At 62.2% G+C, this 21,401-nt stretch overlaps 1 protein-coding gene across 1 annotated transcript in view; it reads right to left on the bottom strand.

Annotated features, from left to right (window-relative positions):
* Positions 1-21,401, bottom strand: part of KCNQ1 (potassium voltage-gated channel subfamily Q member 1) — a 350,394-nt gene that overhangs the window by 235,324 nt on the left and 93,669 nt on the right. Inside the window, exons 4-10 of the mRNA XM_082629545.1 lie at positions 21,072-21,150; positions 20,615-20,711; positions 19,899-20,039; positions 11,018-11,128; positions 9,895-9,990; positions 7,548-7,670; positions 6,465-6,609 (exon numbers count right to left, since the gene is read on the bottom strand). Coding sequence (XP_082485671.1) covers positions 6,465-6,609; positions 7,548-7,670; positions 9,895-9,990; positions 11,018-11,128; positions 19,899-20,039; positions 20,615-20,711; positions 21,072-21,150 — 792 coding nt within the window. The remainder of the gene's footprint in view (positions 1-6,464; positions 6,610-7,547; positions 7,671-9,894; positions 9,991-11,017; positions 11,129-19,898; positions 20,040-20,614; positions 20,712-21,071; positions 21,151-21,401) is intronic.

Raw genomic sequence — 21,401 nt, 5'->3', positions numbered from 1 at the left:
GAAGCATTTATTTAGTTTCCAAATATTTGAGGATTTTCCAGAGATCTTTTTATTATTGATTTTCAATTTAATTCCATTGTGGTCAGAGGACAGACTTTATATATCACTTGAATCATTTTAAATGTACTGGGATTTGTTTTATGGTTCAGAACCTGCTTCTATCTTGGTAAATGTTCTGTGTACACTTGGAAACAGTATGTTCTCTGCTATTGTTGGGAGGAGTGTTCTATAAGTGTTCATTAGGTCAACTTGGTTGAAAGTATTGTTCAGAGTTATATCCTTACTGCTTTGCTCTGTACTTGTTCTATCAACTTTTGAGATAGGTGTATTAAAATCCCCAATTCTCATCCTGGATTTGTTTCTTTCTCCTTTTATATATTATTCATTATTTTTTCCCTTTTGGCTATTGGGTTTGAAGTCATATTTAGATATACCAACTTATGAATCAACTGTCATTTAAATACTTTATATATTATAGGATCTGATACGGAGTACTTCTGTTATTATTTTTCTAAATATTCTCTAGTTTGGGATTTTGTTTTGTCTTTGACAGAGTTTAAAAGCCAGGAACACCACCAATCAAAACAGTAAAATGCTGGATCCAATTCCCACAAAATCAGAAACACATCAGGGAATCCTTGCCCATTGTATTTCCAAATTAGCCTGCAGACCCCTCCCCTAAGGCAGCACACCAGGAGCACAAAATCACTGGCATAAACGTTTGACTGGACACAGCAAAAAATCAATTGTACACTCGTATCACAGCAAGTGATAAAAGCAGGAACAATACTGGATAGTGTAGGTGGAACCAACCCAGGTGTGTCTATTCTTTAAAACTAAGGAGAAAGGACTTCTGTCAAAAGCCTAACCGTTGCTTCTCTGGGCAGTGAGACAACAGGGGATTATTTTTCTTCATTGTTCTCGTGTGTATGTTTCATAGGCTCTATAATGAGCATATGCCATGTTTTTAAGCAGAAAAAAAGTCTCTTGAAATTTGGGAGTGGCCATCTTTTGGTCATGAAGAGATGGGCCATGATGGGGTGACCTTCGGGCAAAGGAGTCCAGGTGGAAAAGCCTGGCTGTGGGTGCAGACGGGGGGTGCAGAGCTGGGAAGATGAGTGAGGGCCAGGCTACCACGAGACCCAGAGGCATCCAGACGGCAGCCCCGAGGGGACAGGGAATCCTTGGGGGGCGGTATGAGCAGACACATTTGTTCACCTGCTCACTGGCCGTCCAGAGCAGATGGGAGGGGGGAAGACAGTGAGGAAGATACAGAGAGACCATCCTCAGTGAAGTCCTGGGGCAGCTCGGAGGGGACGGGAGTGAGCAGCCTGGGGGAGAGCCCGTGAGAAGGTTCTGGTCCGGGAGTTCAGAACATGCCCACAGAGCTCGTCGGGCCTTGTCTCCTGCCCCACCAGACTCCCACACCCACTGGAGGAGTCGCAGGCCCCAGCCTGCAAGACCTTGCGGGGACCACCTTCTTGGGACCCCGAGGCTGCATGAGTGATGTGTGGTGACCAGGATGGTCACCAGAAGTTATGATCACAAGTCCTCGCCAGAGCCAGGGGAAACGTCACACCCTAAGACCAGAACAGAGGGGCAGATGGCAGGAGGGCGCCTGGGACCCTATTCTTGTCCTGAGCAAGGCAACTTTGACCCAGGTGAGACCGAGGTGGACACAGACCAGGATGTCACAGAAGGAGAACCTTGTCCTCAGGGCTACACCAGTCCATGGACCACCTGCTTCAAGGTAACCTAGGGGCTTGTTAACTGACACACATTCCTGGGCCTCCCTACAGCCACTGTGACTCAAAATCTTGAGGGGTAGGTCTCTGAGCCTGTGTTAAAAGTAAAGTTCTCCAGGTGATTCGAGGGACACCCAGGGAAGTTCCAACCTGAAGCATCACTGCCCAGCCCCAGCCAGCGGGGGTTCCCAGCCTTCCTCGCCGGGAACAGCTCTGTCTGTCACCAAGAGGAGGACTTCCGTTTCTGCCAATAAGTGGGCCTGATGTCATGAAAAGCCTTTCTCTGCAAGTTCTGGAACAGAGCCAACCTCCTGCAGGCTCCGCTGAGCTCACCTGACAGGGAAGGAAGGGGGTGTCCCCATGGCCAAGAGGGGAGCAGGTGCGCCCCAGCTCTGACCCGCTGGCCTCCAGGGGTTGCCCACCTGAGGAGCCCCAGTGTGGACCTTACTGCCTCCCGAGGGGACGAGGCCGTGCCTGGAAGCAGCACGAAGGAAGAACTGGCAGCTGAGACTCCACGTCGAAAAGCCGAACCAAGAGTCAAAGGGTGATGCAAACCAAACAACAAAGCCAGACAAAACCCAACCAAACCCTCGCATTGGCCAACGGGGGGAAAGGAGACTCACCTGCCTCGGCTTGCGTTCCTGGGGTGTAAATGGTGCGTGTGCTTAGGCTCGCTCTTACAGGACACTGGCTCTGTGCGTACATGACCTGGGTTGTCTAGGAAACCCCACACCCATAAGCCAACCCCACGCGTGTCCTGGCGTGGTTCGCGGGATCACCTCTCCAGAGCCCACGGGAACCCATGGATACAAAACCTCGACAATCACAGCCTAAGCCGGCAGACCCACGAGGAAGCAAGCGTCAGAGAGTCCACCGCGAACAGAACCAGACTCTCCAAGAGCCGCAGGTGATGGAGTGACAGGATGGGTACGAGGAGATGAGCACATTCAAGGGGCCAAAAAATCCAAAGCTCTGTCGTCAGACGTGAGGAAGACACAAGATACTAAGATCAAGCAGGTGAGACCCTCACATGAGGACGTATGGAAATGAAAAACTAGGTGGCAACTGAAATAAACACCTCACCGGCTGGCACACATGAAGAGTTAGGAAACCACGAAGAAGCTGCTGAGGATGCAGCACAGGAAGACAGAGACGGGGGGTATGAGAGACGCCAAGGAGGATGGACCTGGAGGGGCAAGTGGAAGTTTCCAGGCGAGGTCAGAGCAGTTAGGGGAGGTACTATTCTATGACACGGTGGGGCTGATTTTCCACTTGATGCAGGACACAAACGCTCATTCAGGAATCACGACACCTTGTAGGCAGGACAAGTACAAATAATCCACCAGCTTGATTGACTACAGTGAAACGATGGAACACCAAAGTCAAAGAGAAGGTATTCAAGGTCACCAGACGGGAGGAAGGGTCACCTACAAAGGACCGTCAATTAGCTCGACAGGGCACACCGGCCGGGAGGCGGTGGTGGATCTCCAGCCTGCTCAGAGAGAATACAGACCTCTAATAACCTATAATGGAAAAGAATCTGAAAAAGAATAAATAAATAAATATATATATATATATATGTCACTGAATCACTTTGCTGTACACCTGAAACACTGTAAATCAACTATACTTCAATTAAAACAAAATTTTTTAATTAAAATAAATACAGATCTCAACCTGTGATCTTCTACACAACTAAACCATTGTCCAAGAGCAAAGGCAAAATACAAAAATTTCAGACGAGCAGAAAATGAGTAGACCGTGGACAGACCATCCCGGAAGAAAGCACAGGCTCCGGGAGGAAGGAAATTAAATCCAGACTGAGAGACAGAAAACTCGCAGATCTGTCGGCAACACGCTCCTCCAGCGTCAGGACAAGCAGCTAACGCAGAGGACTGTTTACAAAGGCAAAACCCAACCATGGGGCAGCAGGGCCCGTGAAACAGGAGGGTGGTGGGGTGAGAGCCCCCCGGCACGGGGCGGGGGGTGCAGGAGGCAAGGAGCAGCTGCTGACCAATGGGGCGGGCAGGCCGTCAGGACAGAATCGACTTGCACGGCCTCCACACGCAGAAGGCAAGAGGATCGGACCCCCCCACCCCCGGTGAAGCCCATCAGACGTGAACAGGAGCCGCAAACCCCCAGAGCAGGCAGGGCCTCCACGCCTCCGACGTGGTCCCTCCACAGAGCGGGGCACGTGGGCTTCGGGCCCTTCATTCTCTGAAATTCTCTGTCTGAAGTCTCTGTGATGAGAGTGCTCTTTTCACCCGGTGTCCTCACCCCGCCCCCGCCCCCCCAGCAGCTCCACCGTCATCCAGGGAGCCCCTGAGGTCACAGGTCCCACCTCCAGCTGGCTCCCGGCTCCCCTTACCCGCACCCTGACACCATGGCTGCGGGCCCTGGGCTGGCCCGCCACCGAGTCTCACCTGTGGGCCCTGACCGAGTCCTGCCTGCTGTCCCGTGCGTGCCACCCCAGGGGACCACGCGGGGCACAGGGCTGACCCGTGGCCACTCCTGCTCCATGGCCTCCACCATTTGCCCCGTCCAATGCCTGCTGTCTCCGGGACATGACTCATGCCCGAGGCTGCCAGACTGGTGAAGAAGCCCCTCAGGCATCTATGTGAGGTGGGTGAGGTCAGCACCCCACCCAATGCAGATACCACGTGCCACGCCCAGGTCACCTGGCAGAGACATGCAGAGGTGTGGCTGGCCCCCGAACACCTCTGTCCAAGATGCTCCTGCCATTCACTGGCCTTTCCTCACCCTCCCGGCCAGCTCCACTCAGCCCTGATGTCACCTCCTCCTAGAAGCCTTCCCAGACCTGCCTGGCTCAAGCCAGGTGCTCATCCCTCAGAGGCCCACACACTCTGCCCTCTGCCTTTCTTCCTCCCTGGATGGCGAGGGGTGCTAACAGTCCCTGGTGAGTCAGGACGGCGCAAGCAACCGAATGACCGGAACCTGCAGGGGGGTGGGCGCCGTGCAGGAGGGACCCGGGCCGCGCCGGCCACCTGTCACCGCTCACGAGATCTCCCCTGAAGACGGGCATCCACCCGGAAATCAGAGCGGCTCAGACAAGGCTCTAGAACACACGAACGAGGGGGAGCAGCTCTGCCTGGGACACGGGGCCCAAGGGTCGCAGGACAGGAGCCCAGAGAAGCTGCGAGCCTGAGACACAGAGAGAAATCACTGAGGTGGGGGAGAGGTGTGCGGGCGGGCACTGCCGTGGGCAGGGGATGCCCCGGGCTGGTAGGTGCCGTGGGCAGGGTGGCAGGCAGGCGTGCGGGCAGGTACCGCGTGCTGGGACAGAGATGATTTTGTCCAGCACGCTCCATTCTTGAGGTTCAGGTTCAAGGCCTGGGACTGGCGTGGCGGTGGAATTCAGCACGGCCGTTCGCGCCCCAGTGCGTGGGAGCCGGGCCTGCAGGCCTTTCCCAGTGATGGCATCTGGCCCCGGGATTAGCGCCCCTTCGCCCACACCAGGGCTCTTGAGAGCCTCCGGGTGAGGAGGATTCAGGAGTGTCAGGTAACCCACGGGACCCAGGCCGACAGCTCAGGCTCCAGAAATCCGGTGGCTCTGGGCTGGGCTGACTTATCGCGTTGGCAGGAGAGAACCAACTCCTCCGTGCGGGAGCAATTCCACAAAAGGCGCCCGACTTCCCCGGCACTTGTGCCTCATTAACATTCCGCAGACATCGCTGAGGACTTAATAACGCCAAGCAGGCTGAATGGACGCATCGTTTCGGGCTGCTCCGTATTCAGCCACCAGCGAGCGACACTCCTCCCCGCGCCCAACCTGCGCATTAGCATTTGCAGAAAGCCCCCATCTGCATTGCGACAATGGTCCTGCCCCAAATCCGGAGCCGTTGTCACAATTGTCCTTTGTACCCACTCCAGTGGGCAGGCAGGCAACGCGACCCAGGGGCCCGTCGGCGATGCGGCCGGGCCAGAATCCCTACGGTGTGTGATGAGGCCCCGGGCAGCCCAGCACCCAGCAGGGTGGGCGCCCAGGCTCCGTCTTGCACGCCCAGCTCCCTGAGAGGACGTCCACAGGCAGCCTTGGGAGCAGGGAGAGGCCGTGGCTCCTCTCCAGAACGCTTTCTGCCCTTCTGCTAGCAGTGACCAGACGCGGGAGGGTACATCACGGGTCGGCCGCCCACAAAGCCAGCACCAGGCGGACGGGGCGCCAGCCGCCCATGAGCACAACATGAACTCACCACCCTCTGCCATGCTTGAGACAGTGACACCACCCTTGCAACCACCAGCTTAGTAAGCTGAAACGTTCTGGCGGAGGCGGGAACATTCTGGGGGTCCCGGGAAGAGGTCCAAGAGGGGAGGGATGGACACAGAAGTGACAGAGAACAAAGGCACAGAGCGTCGAGGAGGGCAGAGCTGCAGGCACACACGGTGCTGGCTTAGGACCCCCAGCCCCACTCCACCTGGAATGGGGGACAACGTGCACTACGGGCCACCTCCTCTCTGCCAGACCTGGGGCGCCAGCCCCACAGCACGAGCGAGGCAGGGCCTGGCTCCCAGAAGCCCAGAACAGAAGAGAACTTCCGCGGGCCAGCGGGAGCAGACAAGACAATACCAGCTGTCCACAGGACAAGAACAAGTGCTAGGGGGAGAAGGGGGCGTCCGGACACCCCAGAGGTCCCAGCAGCCCTGGGTCGGAGCTGAGCGTGGCCCTGTCCCCACTCCTCACTCTGTGTAAAGGTTTCTCACCAGAACTGTCGTAGCCATCCACCGAGAAATGTTCAGGCCTCCGCTCCTCCGACATGGGGTCGCAAGTGATGTGGGGGACTGTCAGCATCTTCTCTCCCGGGCTCACCCCGTTGTCCTTGTCCAGTTTGAACTTTTTTTTCTTTACCTAAAAAAACCAGACAATAAAATGATCAGTTCCCGGGTGTCCTCTGCCAGGCCGTCTGCTGGCCCCAGACCACCCTTGGGGCACCTGCCAGGGCCCAGGCCAGCACTCTCGCACATAGGCAGGGTGGGCTGCAGCGTGTGATGCTCCCAGAGGGTCTCTGCCCAGTGGCGGCCCTGGGAGCTCACAGCCTGGGGTACAGGAGGACAGGAAACTAGCAAACAGATAAATACACAGGAATACCCCAGGGCAGGTGGTCACGAGGGCTGTGACCAGCGGGGAGTTAGAGCGGGGCGGGGCGGGCCGACAGACGGAGGCCAGCCGAGGCTTCCCTGAGGAGGTGACCTGGAGGGAGCAGGCCACGCTGGGATCTGGGAGAACCTTCTGGCAGAGGAAATAGCAGGTGCAAAGGCTCCAGAGGCAGCCAGAACCTGGGAGACTGCGTCTCTCCAAGGATGGTGTGGGCGCAGGCCAGGAAGGAGAGCTCTGTCGGGTGGGCCATACCCTTTGTTCACGAGACTCTTGCCTCAAGTCTGCCCGAGCTCCCTTATCCTATGACCACAAGACCCTCTTCCCTGAGCCAGGATGCCACGTCCAGCCCCTGCGGCCCACCAGGCCCAGCATGGAAAGCCCAACACCAAGGCCCTCTCAAGAGCCTTCTCCCAGCAGCTGGCCGGAATCCAGCCCATCCTGTTCCCGGGGTACTTCCTCGGGACCTCCCACAGCCCTGGCCCTGGAGCGGCCAGTCCTACAAGCCCCCAAGCCTGGGGACAACGGGATGGCAGGAGCCCAGCACGGGGTGTACATCCCCAGTGCCCACAGTGCCATGGGCCACGCCAGGCTGAAGCACCAGAGTCAAATCCTGGCCGTGAGCTGTGGCCGCGTGGCCTCCCCACCCGTGTGTGAGTGCCCCATCCTGGTGGCAGGCGGGGGCTGGTTACCATGGCAGACTTCTTGGGCTTGGGGCTGGGGGAGAGCAGAGCGTGGCTGCGGGGTGGCTTCCGGACGTAGATCTTCCAGGTGGAGGAGTTGGGGTTCTCGGCCGCGTAGCACCGCCACGCCGTCTGAAACCAGCAGGAGGGAGTGGTTGTCACCGCGGAGCCCCTGACGGGGACTCCCAGGGAGCTGCGTCCCGCCACTCCTGCCTGGGCCCCCTTCTGGCAAGACCCACGGGGCTTTCTGCCCACCAGCCCCTTCCCCAGGCTCAGGGTCTGCCCCCACCCCCAAGAGCCTGTTCCCTTCTGAAGCCCAAAGCCTCATGGACGGTCGCACGCGGCTCAGCCACCACAGGGGCCTGTGAGCCCCAGTCCGTCTGCGCCCACCTCCACCTGCCGGTTCCCCCGCGGGGCCCCACCCTCCGTCCTGGTCGCCGGCCTCTCCTCGGGGATGCCGCAGGGGAGAGGTCACTGGGGGCGTGGAGGGGCAGGGCCCCCAGGGCCAGCAGGAGGCAGAGCCCCCAGGGACCCACAGTTTCCGGGGCCTCCAGATGGCCTGGGGGTGAAGGTCTTAGGCCTTCACTCTAGAGATGCCCACGGCGACTACCACCAGGATGTGGCCTGGAGGAGGAGACCCGAGGGGAGGCCACGTCTGGTGGGGGGGCCGGAGGGGGCGCCAGGAGCCTTGTGGGAGGGCGCACCCTGAGGGCCTCAGCACTGCCGGCCGTGGGAGCTGGAGAGAGAGATGCCGGCGGCGGGGGTGGTGGCGGGGAAGGGCTCACGGGACAGTGATGCCACCTCTGCGACGGGAACCCAGTGGACATGCCCCCCCCAACCACCCCCCCGCCCCGCCGTCCCTCATCCCAGCCCCGCCCTCCAGGCCCCGCTCCAGGCCTCTCCCGCCTCCTGGGAGGCTTGTGTGAGGCCGCACACACGCCCCACGGGAAGTCAGTGCGCCCTCTCCGCGGGCAGGCCATTTGCAGCCTGATTTACGGTCTCCCCGAGAGGAGGCTGTGGCGCCATAAAGCCAGGCCTGACAGGGGGCCGAGCCCCCAGCTTTACGGCTGTTGGCTTCACTTCCTTCCGGTGTAGGATTAGCGTCCGGCCCCAGATGGAGGTTCCGGACAGGCTTACGAGGAACAGGATAGAGGCCCTGGCTGAGCTGCGGTCACCGGCGTGACCCCAGACGGTCTCCGGGGGCCGTTCAGCTCTGGGAGCCCAGAGGGGTCCAGGCTGTGCACTGCAGCCACACTGGCGGGTGCAGGGCCGCATGCTCACGCTGGCACGCGGTGACAACGCTGCCCCAGGCCCCTGCCTGGCCACCTCTCCCGTAGCCCCGTGCCCACTCCGCCTTCTCCTCAGCCCCGGGCGGCCGCCACCCAACACCCTCGAAACACGAGCCTCCAGGGGTCCCTGTGCCCGAGTCTTGCTTGGCACTGAGAGGGCCGCCCAGTCCTCCAGGCCGTTCCAGGAGTCTGGGGTCCCGGAGCCCAGTGTCCAGGGGCTCAGAGCCGCCTGCCTGCTTGCCCGCCTCTGGAACCTTCCTCTCCCACTGCTCTCGGGCTGGGAGCCCCTGGACAGCCTCATCACAGAAGCCTGGGGGGGAGGAGGGTGCGGGGAGCGAGGGGCCCAGGGCAGGGGCAGCCCCTGCCCCACCCCCATGGCCCAGCACTGTGAGCCCCGGGCCCTGCAGGGGCAGCTGCCGGGCCTTCAGAAAGTGAAGCTGGCCCATCAGTCCAGAGCGCAGCCCATGCCGTTGGGTCACCAGTCCTCACCTCCTGTCGGCCGGGAGGACTGAGCCCCGTTGGTGCTGGGAGTGGCCCAGAAGCCTCAGTACTGCACAACCAGGCCCTGACCCCGACCCTGGGGGGGGAAACGGCCACCTGAGGACCCCTTACTCTTCCCTCCCAGTCCTGCTCCCTTGCAGAGTCGGGGGCTGGCCACAGAGGAGGGATAAGACAGACACCAAGGCGGCCGCTGCAGCTGGAGGCCAAGGGCCCACCGGACTGACCAAATCCGGGACTGGCCAGGCCACCTTCTCGTCCCCCGGGCTGGCCCACAGGATGGAGGAAGGTGGGCTCCCACGCTCTTGTGCCCCAACCCCATCAGCATCACCCGACGGTTCCCAGGACAGGAGTTACAACAGGTGGGCACGTCTGTGGCACGGATCGCGGCCCTTCCGTGTTCAGGAGTGTCCACAGGAGAGGGTCTCGGCGGCCCCAGGGGCCGGGTCAGCTCAGGGCTGAGAGCTGTTCCCAGACCAGACACGGCTCGTACTTGCCCGGGCAACACAGAGCCGGGCACACGGACCACCACACGACGGTGACAAGGCCGCGGCGGCGGCTGCCATCACCTGGATGAGCGAGGCTGCCGCTGGGATCTGCCGGTTGAAGTGCTTCTGCCTCTGCTTCTGCTGGACCTTCAGGGCAAAACCGGAGCCGAGAATCCCCTGCAAGGAACAGAAACCAGGGCTCACATCCTGCAGACGGGGGAGTGGAGAGACAGGCAGGGCACCGGTGGCCTGCTTGGCGCTGCAGGCCCCACAGAGGAGGTCAGTGCCTCCGGCCCAGCCCGTGGGGCAGGAGGCAGCTCCACCCAAGCAGGACCCACTGCCGCCCCACCCCCAGGATTGCTAACAGGATGGAAAGGGCCGGCCCACCAGCGGGAGCTCCCTGTCCACAGAGGGGATCAAGTTATACACATATACATACGCTCTATGTGTGCATACATACACACGCTATACCACAGCCGCGTGGCACACACGTGCATGGACCGACGTACCCGCAGGACACACATGCAGTGCATGAGGACTACCACACACAGAGAACACACATATGTGACACACATGCACGAGCACATGCAAATGCATGCGGTACGTATACCTGTGTGACACGTGCATAGACAATACATACGCACACAAACACACATGGAGCACACGTGCATGATGCATACACACAGTACGTACACACAGACACAGACTGCATGATGTATAACACGTGCACATAACGGTGCATACACACACACGGTATGGTCACACACCTACCAGGCACCTACACACACACAGAGTGAACAAGAAGATTTTAACGCCCATGGTCTACGGTCTCCAGGAAGGACAGGAGTCAAAGCCGCCCCAGGCCACAGTGCAGGACCGCTCCCTCCCTCACGGCTTGCACCTCTGTGGTTCTGTGGCAGCCACCATGGGCGCCTCACCCCTACCCTCAGCAGCCGAATGAACCGGACTGCACCCCACTATTTGCCATGAAAGGCCTGGTGATCGCCGCCGCCCACACTTGCTCCAAAGGACCCACTGGGGGCTGGGAACAGGAAGGCGGCGGCCTCCAGAGGCTCTGAGGCAGGCGAGCTGGGGTCTGAATGTGCCCCCTGAGGGTGGTCTGCTCACAGGGCCCCCCTGCCAGCCCCAGAGCCTGGAGGAGGCTGGGGAACTGTGGAAAGGCCCCCCAACATGGAGTACCTACCGCCGGAAGCGCAAAGAAGGAGATGGCGAAGACGGAGAAGCAGGAGGCGATGGTCTTCCCGACCCACGTCTGGGGCACCTTGTCCCCGTAGCCGATGGTGGTGACAGTCACCTGCAAGGACGAGGGACAGCGGTCGGCACTCAAGCTCCAGAACCTCAGGGCGGGCGTCCGTCCGTCCAGCCTGAGCCCCGCGCTCCCTCCGAGACCTGCCGCCGTGCAACAGAGGCCGGCGAGAGAGCCCAGCACCGAGAGGCCGGGCGACTGAGAGCACGGTGCTTGAGCCCGCAGGGTCTGGGTCCCCCAGGCTAACGCTGCAAAGGAAGCAAGCCCCAGCGTACACACGGGAGCTCAGCGCTGACGGGGGACAGCCTCCCCGCCCCACTCCCTGCCCTGTCCCCAGGAGGCCTGCCAACCGGGCCACCGATGTCGCTGTGCTCCAGCCCCCAGGAAGCCGGAAGCTCCCACAGAGGCCCACCCTCCCCAAAGAGCCCGGCCACGATGACACGCCACTTCCTGATGCCACCCCAGGCACCAGATGCTGCGTTTGCCCTTTTCTCGGAGGGAATCAGACGCAGCTTGAGCCTTCTTCTACACGGGGGAGCTGTCCGTCCAGGGCGTGTGCCGGGACAGTGGGGCTGAGGGGCTGCTTCCACCCCACCCGCACCCTAGGCTTGCCTCTGCTGGCATCTGAGGCTTGCTCCCCGGCGGGGCGTCCGGCGAGAGCCCGACAATGCCATCCTGCAGGGACTCAGAGCCCACCCTGGCTGTGCCGGCCACGCGGCCCACACCTGTCCACGCCAGAGTCTGGGTGCTTGAGGAGCCAGCTCTGCGTCTGGCAGGGGGACCAGGGTGCCCAGAGTCCCTGCTCAGACCGTCAACACACGCGCTCAACCCGTGGTCTCACCAGCCCTGTGCTGGGCAGCCTGGCTTCTCCCTTCCAGGGCCCCCAGCCCAGGCCAAGTGAGGACGGCCCCCGGCAGCTCGGGAAGTTCTGCACGGAGCCTCTGTAAGACCCCCCTGCCCCCTGAGACCGGCGGGGAGCAGGGCCTGGGGAGGCCCATTTCACAGATTCCACTGAACAAGGCCCAGGTGGGAGGTGGCGGCTTCTGCAGCAGGGTCCTTGGGGCCCGCACACGTGTCCACACAGACAGGGACAGGCACACAGGACAGCTCGGAAGCCCCGGGGCAGAGGCGAGAGGCCCTCAGGAAGCAGGAGTGACCAAGGGTCCGGGCAGCGGGAAGGACCACAGTGCGGGAGCCCGTGTTACACCACAGAGCACAACCTGGGGGCAGTGCGGGCGTACGCTCCCGCCCGCCAACACCCACCACGCGACTGTTCGTGGTCCCGGCTCCTGTGACTGCCACACGGAGCATTTCCTGGCAACGTCACCGTCCCTCAGACACAGGTCCACACCCGCTTCCAGTGTGCTGCCCGTGCACATGTGCACACACACAGATGGCCTGCCACAGAGACAGGGAGCCGCACACGCACGCCGAGACACGCTAAGGCAGTGACGAGGCACAGGCATGTGCACATCCCACACGTGGCACAAGGTCACATAAAGAGGGGCCGGTGCACGGCCCAGTACCTGCAGGGTGGAGCAGGCCAGCCTGAGGCCTTGGGCAAGGCTGAAGGCCAACAGGCAGATAAGGGGCCCAGGGGAACCTGCAGCGCCTCGCCAGCAGCCCCCAGAGGGTCTGTGCCCCTCGTGTGAGGCCTGGGCGGCAGCTGCCTCTCAACACCTGGGTGCCCGGAGCAAAGGCACGTCAGGGCTGCAGATGGGATGGGGCGTCCGAGACGCCGCAGCCAGTGTCTTCTGGAAAATGGTTCTCATAGAATTATTTATTTATGTGTAAACATACAGTGGGTCTATTTTTAAATTTCTAACTTTTATCTTCTAATGCGGTATTGACAGACGTGAGCCCCGTAAACAAAAGCTTTTTGGGGTCTTCAGTCACTGATAAGGGCGTCAAGGGGTCCTGAGACTCCAAGTTCGAGAACGGCAGCCATGCAGGGAGGCAGGGGCAGGGTGACCTCTGAGATGGACCTGAGTGTGGCCCTCACGCCAGGGGGCAAATTTTAAGCAGTGCCAGAAAACTCGGGCCTCAAGACAAATAACACATAATACAACCTTCTAATTATCAAAATTAAGGCAAAAAAAAAAGTCCAAGACAACTGGGAAACGGACGTAGGTGGGATGAGGAAAGGGGTTGGCCTCGAAGGCCCTGGGGGCCGAGCGGTGCGGGCAGGCCAGCGGGTGGGGACACCCGAGGCCACCTCCCTTCTCGGACAGGAGCACTGGAGGCTGGACCCCATGTCCTCGCCCGCCTGGCTGGGGGTGCTGGGACTCCAACGGTGGGACAGCAGGAAGAAGCCAGGGGAGCCCCGGCCAGGTGTCCCCCACCCTGCAGTGCGGGGCACACTCTTGGCTTCTCAGACTCTGCCACAGACCTTCTTTGTCAAGTTAACGACATCCTTTCAGCTCTTTGAGGAAACAGCCCATCCCCGCAGAGCTGTTTGTTTTTCCTGAATTCACAGACACAAGCAGCTCAGGAATGGGCCGTTTTATAGCCTGCGTGCTCGGAACTCGCCCCCCATGGCAGGCGATCTGGAATGCAGAGCTGCACGTCCCCTGGGCACAGCCTCGGGGAGACAACTCAGCCAGGGTGCTGAGCCCAGGGTGCGTCCTCCTTCCCCCGTGTCTCTCCCTCCAGGGACAGGCCAGTCCCCCCAACACTGTGTCACAAGAAGCTGGCGCTGGTGTCATTTTATTTCCTCCTGGACGCCGGCCTCCGGGGGAAGCGGGAGGGCCAGCCCAGAAGCCCGGCTCCACAGAGGACACGGTCAGCCTGCAGCCACCCTGCAGGCCGTGGCCATCTGTCCAGAGGGAACGGGCAGCCAGGAGTGGGAGTGAGGACGGCACCAACGTGGACACTAGGGGCTCGCACCGGGGGAGGGCACCTCCGTCTGGCAAACTCGTGACCATGCTGTGAGTTTGGGACCACCTGCCAGAGGGGGAAACGGAGGCCGGGGGGTCTCACCACTGCTAAGTGACGGAGCTGGCACCACACCGAGGCCTGCTCATCCCCAGGCTCCTTGGCAGGACAGCCGGAGAACAAGCCCAGGGCCAGAGGCTGCCGCGCTGAGGGGTCTGGGGCTCACCCAGCCTCGGGCCACCAACCTGCCCAGAGGAGGCTGGAAGGACGGAGCCAGGGAGAGAGCACCTCGGGGGAGGAGAGCTGTGGACAGAGGGGAGGCTGGGCGGGTGGCAGGACTGCCTCAGGACAGCAGAGGGTGGGAGCAGCGGTCCCGGGCCCCAGCTCCAGCCATCGCGGGGCTGCCCCAGGAGACCTCGGCCAGGCTTGCAGGGGACACTGTGAAGGGGACAGAGGCCGGCACGTGCGGGCCGAGGGGACAACCCTGCCAGGCTTGCAAATTCTGGGTAAAAACAAAAGCAAACACATACCCCCAAATAAGCCCGCTTCCCTTCAGAAAGGAAAAAGTCAGTAAATGAACAGAAACCCACGCAGGCCCAGGGATCCTCGTCGCGTGAGTGCATTTTCTCCCTATGGAAACCTCGGCGCCCTGGCCGCTGTACTCACGGGGAAAGGGTGCGGACTGTGGGGACGGGGTCAAGACCTTTCTTCCTCCTCGGGAGGGGCCCTCAGGAGCTTCACACAGCGCCTGGCGGGATGCTGTGGACACCCCGGGCCCTGCCCAGGCCGCGCCCACCCCACAGCATGGCCGGGCTCGTGGCCCCTCACGCAGGAGACGCTGCCTCGAGGGCTCAGCTCCAATGTGTCCTCCTCAGGGGGCCCTCGCTGACTCCCAGGGAAATCACGGCATGTGTACCACGACCGACCACGGCCAAGCCTCCGAGAGCGAGACCCCCGCGGGGCTGACCCCCTGCTGGGCCCCAGTGCCCAGTGCAGAGCAGGACTGCCAGGATGTGCCTGGTGCCCAGGACCAGCCCGGCCAAGAGGCCCCAGTCCCCCAAGGAATATCTTGGAAGCAACAGAAAGAGTCGCTACCTTCCTGGGATCGTGGTCCCCTCAGGGAGCCCCACGTCGGCCCTCGGAGGTAGACCTGCCGCCTCCCGTTTTACAGATGGGGAAGCCAAGGCACGGAGCGGTCACATGCCCTGCCCTGGTCCCAGCGCGGCTGCACGGTGCACCCACCCCTCTGCGCCCCACTGCCGGCCTGGCGGGAAACACAGGTCCCTGGGGGCCAGGAAGAGCCAACACACATAGGCGCGCACACGTGCACATGCGCGCGCGAAGAGGGGCCGTTCTGTGAGTTAAGGTGTTAGAGGCTGGGAGCCGGCCGGGGCAGAGCTGGACCCTGGGCACCAGCAGGGCTAAGGGCTGTGACTGGGCCGTGGCAGCCACGAACACTCGAGCGTGAATTAGGTGGCTGGGGGGTCACTGCCTGTCGGCCAGCCTGGGGGCGCTGCCAAGAGAACCGTGGCCAGTAACAGCCCCTAAAATTCACAGCCAGCCTTTGCTGCACCCTCGCTGGGCGCCAGATACCCCGGGCTCTCTGGGTCCTCAATGACAACCCTCCCCAGCTCACGAAAACAGGCACCGAGCTTACACCCAGGGAGGCTGGGTAACCTGCCCAGGGCCACTGAGCAGGTCAGCAGTGGAACAGGATGGCTTCACACCACGCTCCCGCCCGTTTTACCCCGCTACTTCCTGTTTCACTGTGTTCCTGACGCTGACCATGTTTCTCTCCCTCGAGCTGAAGCTGGAAAGTTCTTACCCCGGATGACAAGAGCTGAACACCCCCCTCACTGGGCCTGCTGAGTCCATGTAAGAACATCGTCCCAGGGGGTCCCTCAGCGGGCAGTAAGTACAGAGAGGCAGACCTGCCCTGTGGACCCCTACTCATCCCACAAAACCCAGTCGTAAAGGCCCTTCTCTGGCTGGGCTCCCAGAGCCCACGGTCTCAGCCCCATACACAACTGTCAACAGGTGCAGGATGGGATGGGGGCAGGTGGCAGCCTGGGGTCCTGGAGACCCTCTGTTCTTAGCTGCATAACACCCCTGGGCTTTGCATGGAGTCCAAGCAGAGGAAGAGCTTTGAAGGGCTGGGGGCCTGGCCTGGCCCACCCCACCCCCCCACCCCAGGCCCACAGGGCCTCGGTTTCCCTAGCTCCAGATGAGGTCCTGACCCTTGTTCCACCCACTGAGCGGTGCCGACAGGCCTTGCATGTGAATATCTGGGAGGCCCTGTCCTCACCCAGATCCCCCACTCGGCCCCCAGACCCTTTTGGCCGCACTCTGCCAGGATGCAGTCCAGCCTAGAGAGCCAGAACCTTCTGGAGCCAACAGCTAAGGAGCCAGACTCTTGTTTTAAATGGTGGCTGAACGCAGGGGCGGCTTCTATAGCCTTTCCACTCTAAATTCTAAATTTAGATGCAGGGGGTAAACAGAGCCCGGCAACCTCCTGACTTGAGGGACCCCCGGGCACTGAACAGAGGAGCCCGTGTTTGCAAAAACTGCTTCCCCTCCACTCAAACTTTAACACACACAAACGCATTTTGTTCCAAGGGCAAAGAAAAAAGTCTTAAATCCTCCCCAGCACCTCGGCAGCCAGGCGTGGGGTGCCACACCCGGGGTGAGGGGGAGCTCTCACACCCAGTCAGGCGTCCCCACCTGGGGTAGCGGGAGCGGAGGGGACCCTCAGCCTGGAAACTGAGGCTCGGTGAGGGGAGAGACAGTCTCGTGATGTCCACCTGGGACGGCGCTGTCCTGGGCTGACGGGTGTCCACCCAAATCCATGTCCACCCAGGCCCTCAGAACACAAGCCTATTTGAAAAAAGGGTCTTTGTTGATGCAACTGCGTTCACGATCTGGAGAGGAGATGGTCCTGGGCTCCCTGGGTGGGCCTGGCACCCACTGACCAGTGTCCTGAGAAGAGACAGAAGGTGCAGCCACAAACCACCCAGGAGCACTTGGGGCCCCAGAAGCTGGAAGAGGCGGGAAGGACACTCCCCCGGAGCTTTTGGAGGGAGCCGGCCCTGCAACCCCGTGATCTCGGACTTCTGGTCTCCAGATCCATAAGAGAACGCAGTTCTGTTATTTTAAGGCACTCAGTCTGTGGGACTTTGCTGTGGCCGCCCCAGGACACTGATGCACCCTCTGTCCTGGGGGCCGCGGACAGAACCGCTTTACGGGCACGTCAACTGATTCATTCCCTCGCCCAGCAAACACCGGCCAAGCCTGGATGCTGAGGATGCTGGGGCCACCCCTGTGGCACCTACAGCCCTCCCGGCGGCTCCACACGCAGCAGTGGCCACTCCCCCCAGGAACCCACCCTCCTGCCCTGGCTCCACAGAGGAAACACAGCAGATGGCCCATCCCAGCGGCCCAGATGCCCTATTTTCGGGTCTGTCTCACACATCCAGCCAGAGGTGCCGGTCTGGCGTGGACGCAGCGTGGTGATGGGCAGTGGCCCAGCCAGCAGGCCTCTCCCTGTCAGGTGCCTGGTGGCTGTACCACCTGGTAGGCAGGTCTGTCCGCCCTGGACGGGGAGCCACGGGGCACGGCAGGGCTGGGCTCGCTCCCCTTGTGGCCCACGGAGCCACGCAGAGGACAGCGAGGGAGAGCCACCATCGGGCTCAGCGGCCAGCTGGCTCCGAAGCCCCCAGCCAGGCTGCTCTGGCTTGCGCTTCCTGAGCTGTTTGTCCAGGACGTGCCAGAAGCACAGCCCATAACTCGAGCCGCGGCCGCTCCACCCGCCTAGACAGCTGCAGGGGCGCCACCGCTGTGAATGGGAGTCGTCTGCCCAGGAGCTGGGTGGCGGGGGTGCCGGGCCCGCGGGAACAATGGCCAGGCCGGGGCCGCAGCTGATGGCGAGGCTGGGGCACCGGTGCCAAGCCGGGCACAAAGGGGCCGTTTTCCCGGCCGGCGGGCGGATGTTTGCACAGGTGTGCGAGCGGGAGCGGCGTTCGCAGGGGCCGGGCCGGGGGGCAGCTCTGAGCGGCCGGGGAGGCGGGGGCCAGTGCCAAGGCCGAGCACCGCTTATCAGCCGAGCTGCGGGCCGTCACCCATGCGCTTCCCACTGCACCATCCGGCCCCGGGGATCCTCCCAGCTCTGGGCATCCTGTCCCTCCACAGGACCTGCCTGTCACCAGGATGCGTCCCCTCCCCTGCCCTGCACTGGACTGTCCCACCGAACCTGCCGGGGGGATGAGCCGGGGGCTGCCACGCCCAGGCCCGCGGAGGCACGGGCCTGCAGGGGGGCTGGCAGAGCTTGCCTTCCCTGGGCGGCCTGGTACACTGGAAGCTTCCAGAAAAAACGCCGACTCGGCCAATATCAGGAGCCCCTCCCCCAACACGTGTGGACCTCATGGGGGTGTGGGTGGAGGCGCACGGAGCAGCTTCCCGCCCCACCCGGACCATCTGGGATGGGCCTCCCTGTGGAGGCTGGTGGGGAACCTGGGGAGAGAGTGAACCCCTACCCCGCTTCCGGAAGGAAACAGATCAGGGACAGACACGGCCAGGGCCCGGCACAGCCACTGCCCGGACCCGGGACCCCTTGGACCTGGTGCTGCCCCGAGGCCTCAGCCCAACCTCGTGCAGCCTGCGACCCTCTCCTCTCCCTGGCTGAGCGAGCCTGGATGTCAGCCACCTAGCCCCCAGCTCCAAAGGGCTCCCACCGGCCACCATCAGCTTCGGGCAGCTCGTAGCCAGGCCGGTGTCACCCACTCTGCTGCTCAGGCTGTTCTGGACCCCATGGCCCCTGGCACCCAAGCGCACCCCACAGGGAAGGGGGAGAGCAGAGGCCGGCCCACGGCCCAGAGGTGGCCCACGGAGCGGGCATTCGGGCTGCCCCCGCCTTCCCCCACGGCCAGGGTCTGTTGGGGCCACCTCAGGGCCCCCCGCATGTGCTGTTCCCAGGCCGGTAAGCTGCTGGCCACCCTGCAACTGAGAGCCCAGGACCTGTCTCCCCACAAGGCCAGAGAGGAGGGTTTGTTGAGGGGTGTCCTCTGTGCCCTGAGGCCCACACACCAGTGATGCTGGGCTTCCGTGGTGAGCAGGTCCCCGGGGCCCACGCAGCTCAGACGTCCTGCAGCTGGCGGAGACCCCTGCAACCACCCACAGCATGTCCATGTACTGCCCCCCGCGCCGCACGTCTCCCTTCCCCACCACAAGCCTGATCCCTGGAAGGAGCCAGCCCACACTCCTGGCCACTTCCAGGCCGAGGCCAGGGTGCTGGCTGCTTGCAGGAGGGGGACACAGCACACCCAAGGAGCCCAACTTCACAGGCGGGGGAGCCTCGAGGCCCCCAGGACAGAAGCCAGGGCACCTCTGTGTCACCGCTGCCCGGGGCCGGCTACAGAATTTGCGGGCCGGATGCGCAGTCAAAACGTGGGAGCACTTTCCTTTTTCCCAGCATCCCCTGACCTGTCATGGTGGCTTCTGTTTGCTCTACAAAGTCACGCTCCTTGGTGCAGGGATACTTGAGGGGCCAGCACAGAACCTCACAGACGCGGGGCACAGGGTGGCGGAAAAGCCGGCCCTGGGGAAGGTGGGAGCTGGGACCGCGTGCGGCCGTCGTGCCCCCTGCACAGTCGCTCTCCGTCCTGCCAGACTTGCCTCCCAAACGGCAAGTTCAAAGCTAAAAACCTTAAGGACCCCACAGTGGTGACTGTCGGGCTTTACGCGTCCAGCGCGGGGCCCTTCTGTGCGCGGAGCCCTGTGCCACCCGCCCATCCAACTACAAACCTGTGCCCAGGCGGGGCTTCAAGCGTTTGGAGGGGTGGTCTCAAGGCGTAAGATCTTGAGAAACCAGAGCCCCAGGGCGACATCCTGGCCCCGCCCCGCCCAGGCCCAGGGTGGGCAGTGGCCACGTGGCCCGAAGGTCCCGACTTACCACCCCCCACCAGAGGGCGTCTGCGTAGCTGCCGAACTCGACCTGGCCCGACTCATTCACGGCGTCCTTCTCGGCCAGGTACACGAAGTAGGAGGAGAAGATGAGGCCCAGGAAGCCGATGTACAGGGTGGTGATCAGCTCCTGGGAGACGGCAAAGGAGGTGTGACCAGCCGGCGCCCACGGGCACCTGGGGTCCTGCGCACCCGCGCCGGGCAGACATCACAGGCAGCGGGGCCTGCCAGCGGCAAGCCCCAACATTTCCCACCAAGTTGACATAACTGCCAGCATGTCTCACATGCAGACATTGGACTTCAGCACTAACTTATCTTTCCCAACTTGTCAGTGGCAGTGTTGGGTCTCAGTCTCCAGGGACGAGGCCAGTGCCCTGGACCACCGGCCCGGCTCTGGTTCCCGCAGAACCCCGGTGAGATGCAGGGCTGGGCCTCACGAAGGGGTGCGGGTCAGCCGCCTCCACCTTCACGGGGCTGATCATGATCTGCCCCCGTTTTAGATTTCGGGGGCTCTCGGACCCTTTTCCATGTGGCATTTCTGTCTTTCCATCTGCCCGACAGTCTCTTGTCCCAGCTTGAGGAACGTGAGCACCATCTGCCTGGCAGGCTGGGGACGTTGGCCCCTCAGGTTGGGGGCAGGATGGCCCAGCTGGCTCAGGCCGAGGCGGGGCTGAGACCCTGTCCTCCCCCCACCGGACCACCCACCTGGCGGTGGATGAAGACCACCGAGCCCAGCAGCCTCCACGTGCCCCCCTGGCGGTCAACGTGCAGCATCCTCAGGATCTGGAGGAAGCGGATGCCCCTGCGGAGGACAGGTCGCTGTGTGCCCCTCCCCCATGCGCCCTCCCCTCCCCTTTGCGCCCCTCCCCCCTCCCAAAGCCCAGGGTCAAGGTTGGGGCAGCACGCCACGCCCGGAGCTAAACCTGTACATTTCTCAATTCCTTTGGCCCCCAGACCACCTTCTGGGGGCGGCCCCAGGATCACCCCAGTTTACAGACGAGCAGACTGAGGGCCCCAGACTGTTAGGTCCCAGCCTGAGTCCCAGAAGTGAGTAAGCGCTCCTGCCCACCCAACTCAGCACCGGCCCTGAGCCTGCCCCCTGCCCAGCACACGGCCCCGCCGCTCTCACCCCCCGCACCGGGGAGCCCACAGCCCCGCCTACCTGATGGCCGAGGTGGCAAACACCTGCCCTTTGGAGCCCACGCAGAGGACGACCATGGAGGCCACGACCACGATGAGGTCTGGAGGGGACAGTGCCACCGTCACCAGCCTGGCAGCTGGACACCAGCAAGGAGCCTGGCGGTCAGGCGGGACAGGGCCCAACAGCGGGGACACAGAGATACCTCAATGGGGAGACCAGGCCCTCCGCCCCAGGCACGTGCAGAGGCCACCCGAGCCTACCTCCCTAGCCCTGTCTTGCAGGCCGCTGAGGGCAGTGGACGCCCAGGTTGTGTTGAGCTTGACCAGACCCCCTGCCCTGTGAGTAGCCTCT

This window comes from Mesoplodon mirus (genome assembly GCF_964341445.2).
Source record: "Mesoplodon mirus genome assembly, chromosome: 7".
Classification (NCBI taxonomy): domain Eukaryota; kingdom Metazoa; phylum Chordata; class Mammalia; order Artiodactyla; family Ziphiidae; genus Mesoplodon; species Mesoplodon mirus.
The sequence above is the reverse complement of the archived record's forward strand: the minus strand, read 5'-3'. Positions and strand labels throughout refer to the sequence as shown.